This window comes from Salvelinus namaycush, unplaced genomic scaffold (genome assembly GCF_016432855.1).
Source record: "Salvelinus namaycush isolate Seneca unplaced genomic scaffold, SaNama_1.0 Scaffold2802, whole genome shotgun sequence".
Taxonomy (NCBI): domain Eukaryota; kingdom Metazoa; phylum Chordata; class Actinopteri; order Salmoniformes; family Salmonidae; genus Salvelinus; species Salvelinus namaycush.
Window position 1 is genome coordinate 3382 of NW_024059678.1, and position 4119 is coordinate 7500.

General features: G+C 41.2%; 1 protein-coding gene across 1 annotated transcript in view; it reads left to right on the plus strand.

Moving 5' to 3' along the window:
- The first annotated feature begins 3207 nt into the window (after positions 1-3207).
- Positions 3208-4119, plus strand: part of LOC120039575 (dachshund homolog 1-like) — a 25483-nt gene continuing 24571 nt past the window's right edge. Inside the window, exon 1 of the mRNA XM_038984994.1 lies at positions 3208-3355. Within this exon, the coding sequence (XP_038840922.1) occupies positions 3232-3355 (124 nt within the window). The 5' untranslated portion in view covers positions 3208-3231. The remainder of the gene's footprint in view (positions 3356-4119) is intronic.

The window sequence follows — 4119 nt, forward strand, 5'->3', positions numbered from 1 at the left end:
TTCCTGTAGACTATGTTCTCACAGTGTTCCTGTAGACTATGTTCTCCCAGTGTTCCTGTAGACTATGTTCTACCAGTGTTCCTGTAGACTATGTTCTCACAGTGTTCCTGTAGACTATGTTCTCATGGTGTTCCTGTAGACTATGTTCTCATGGTGTTCCTGTAGACTATGTTCTCACAGTGTTCCTGTAGACTATGTTCTACCAGTGTTCCTGTAGACTATGTTCTACCGGTGTTCCTGTAGACTATGTTCTGAGTTACACCCCACCTCTGCAGGTCTCTCTACCTGTGCTCTGTGAAGTGTGTATTCACCGTTCAGCGTTCAAAGCTGCCCTTCTCTTTGTGTGCTTTTGTGAAACTCGATCTGTTCATTCTCCACCTCAAAACAAGCCATTTCTAAAAGTCCTTTTTACTCTCTGTGTTCAAAAGCATCCTGCGCCTCAGAGAGTGGTGTCTCTGGGAGAGAGTCAGACTCAAAGTAATACTCACTGGGCCTGAGAGAGAGTCTCTGAGCCCTTTTAACTGGAGGAGAGGTCACAACATCAATGTCAGCGGAGGAGATTAGAATTGAAAGGCCACAGGAGACTGAAAGAGAGGGAGGGAGAGGGAGTGGGAGACAGAGAGAGAGGCAGAACAGAATGGCGTTTTGTTTAGCCAAGTGTAAACCTGAAGGAAACCTTTGATATCATCCTCTCCAGCCTCGCTAGGGTGACGGCTTCTTTCACACTGTGATCTTGACATTTATTAAAGAGAACTGAGGAACAGAGGTGGGAACAGAGGCAGGAACAGAGGCGGGAAAGAGTAGGAGACGTTTTTAATGGCAAGGCTCAGTTCATTTCAGAGCGGAGTTGTCCTTAACTAGCTCAGTGATTTTAATGACAAATAGAAGCTTTATCATGCATATTACTGTCCATTTAAAATGACTTCACTGGAGGAGAGACAGAGTAGGATGTTACTGGTGCTTTAAGGGCTCTGTTCCAGATAATGTGTTGAAGACTGAGTCACTATGGAGATAGATAGATGTGTTGAAAACTGAGTCACTATGGAGATAGATATATGTGTTGAAGACTGAGTCACTATGGAGATAGATAGATGTGTTGAAGACTGAGTCACTAGGGAGATAGATAGATGTGTTGAAGACTGAGTCACTAGGGAGATAGATAGATGTGTTGAAGACTGAGTCACTATGGAGATAGATAGATGTGTTGAAGACTGAGTCACTATGGAGATAGATAGATGTGTTGAATACTGAGTCACTATGGAGATAGATAGATGTGTTGAAGACTGAGTCACTATGGAGATAGATAGATGTGTTGAAGACTGAGTCACTATGGAGATAGATAGATGTGTTGAAGACTGAGTCACTATGGAGATAGATAGATGTGTTGAAGACTGAGTCACTATAGAGATAGATAGATGTGTTGAAGACTGAGTCACTATGGAGATGGATAGATGTGTTGAAGACTGAGTCACTATGGAGATAGATAGATGTGTTGAAGACTGAGTCACTATGGAGATGGATAGATGTGTTGAAGACTGAGTCACTATGGAGATAGATAGATGTGTTGAAGACTGAGTCACTATGGAGATGGATAGATGTGTTGAAGACTGAGTCACTATAGAGATAGATAGATGTGTTGAAGACTGAGTCACTATGGAGATAGATAGATGTGTTGAAGACTGAGTCACTATGGAGATAGATAGATGTGTTGAAGACTGAGTCACTATGGAGATAGATAGATGTGTTGAAGACTGAGTCACTATGGAGATAGATAGATGTGTTGAAGACTGAGTCACTATGGAGATAGATAGATGTGCTGAAGACTGAGTCACTATGGAGATAGATAGATGTGTTGAAGACTGAGTCACTATGGAGATAGATAGATGTGTTGAAGACTGAGTCACTATGGAGATAGATAGATGTGTTGAAGACTGAGTCTCTATGGAGATAGATAGATGTGTTGAAGACTGAGTCACTATGGAGATAGATAGATGTGTTGAAGACTGAGTCACTATGGAGATGGATAGATGTGTTGAAGACTGAGTCACTATGGAGATAGATAGATGTGCTGAAGACTGAGTCACTATGGAGATAGATAGATGTGTTGAAGACTGAGTCACTATGGAGATAGATAGATGTGTTGAAGACTGAGTCACTAGCTTGATGTCGTCATTGCATGTTATGCACATGGGACCAGATACATAGAAGTGAATCTGTCTAAAATGGGGGTCTATGTATAACAAGGGCTGTAGTTTCTAAACAGTTCACCTGATATGGATGAAAATACCCTCAAATTAAAGCTGACGGTCTGAACTGTATCCCTGTCCTGCAGTCACATGATCTGGTGGCCTCATGGGTGGAATGCTATTCATATTTTTCATAATTTTATAACTAATAAAATAAATGTAAATGTTGAAAATCCGGTATTTCTATGTGAAATGGTTTTGTTATATTTCAGTCTTCTGTGATGTATATAAAGTGTAATATTGGGATGAATACTCTAAATGTAATACATTTCAACATTATATCTGACATGATACAGGTGTCTTCTTTGTTAAGCCCAGAACCATGTGTGTGAGGTGGATACTTTTGTTACAAAGTAGATTTGTTTAAGACGACCAAGAAACACTCTGTGTGGCCCTGATTTAACCCACTGCAGTAAAAGGTTAGCCTCATAGTCATTGTATCATTTCAAAGTGCTGGTGTACAGAGCCATAACAACAACAAATTGTCCCAATACTTTTGGAGCTCACAGTAGATGGATCTCCAGCGTCCTTTTTATGAAAACCGTCTGTTACCCATAATCCACTACACTAGAGGACATTGATCTACATTTGATTGATCTCTCTTTCTTTGTACCCATCACCTTTCTCTTTTCTCTTCTCTCTCTCTCTCTCTCTCTCTCTCTCTCTCTGTCTCTCTCCTCTCTCCTCTCTATTTCACACTCTCTCTCTCTCTCTCTCTCCTATTTCACACTCTCTCTCTCTCTCTGTCTCTCTCTCTCTCCTATTTCACACTCTCTCTCTCTCTCTGTCTCTCTCTCTCCTATTTCACACTCTCTCTCTCTCTCTCTCTCTCTCTCCCCCTCTCTCTCTCTCTCTCTCTCTCTGTCTCTCTCTCTCTCTCTCTCTATCTCTCTCTCTCGCTCTCTCTCTCTCTCTCTCTCTCTCTCCATCTCTCTCTCTCTCTCTCTCTCTCTCAGGTCTGACAGCGGCTGCTCTTGCTGAGGCCATGAAGACCAAAAAGATCAAGTTGGAGGTGATGGGGGGTTACCATAGTAACCACCACCAGCATCATCATCACCACGGGACAGATGGAGAGAACGGAGGAGATCACCACAACTCCTCCAGTCTGGGTGAGTCAATATTAAACCCTGTTATTACGTTATCATTACAGTCAATGGACCATCATCAGTTTCATTACCATGCTGGCCCTCTAGGATTTGAGTTAGAGGTGGAATGTAAGTCTTCAAACAGTTGGACAGATACACTGTACACAGTACCAGTCAAACAGTTGGACAGATATACTGTACACAGTACCAGTCAAACAGTTGGACAGATATACTGTACACAGTACCAGTCAAACAGTTGGACAGATATACTGTACACTGTACCAGTCAAACAGTTGGACAGATATACTGTATACAGTACCAGTCAAACAGTTGGACAGATATACTGTACACAGTACCAGTCAAACAGTTGGACAGATATACTGTACACTGTACCAGTCAAACAGTTGGACACACCTACTCATTCCAGGGTTGTTGTTTTTAGTGAAGACGTCAAAACTATGGAATAACACATATGGAATCATGTAGTAACCAAAAAAGTGTTAATCAAATCAAAATATATTTTATATTTGAGATTCTACAAAGTAGCCACCCTTTGCCTTGATGACAGCGTTGCACACGCTTGGCATTCTCTCAACCAGCTTCATGAAGTTGTCACCTGAAATGCATTTCAATTAACAGGTGTGCCTTATTAAAAGTTAATTTGTGGAATTTATTTTCTTCTTAATGCGTTTGAGCCAATCAGTTGTGTGGTATAGCCCTATTTGGTAAAAGTCCAAGTCCATATTATGGCAAGAACAGCTCAAATAAGCAAAGATAAAAAAACAGAC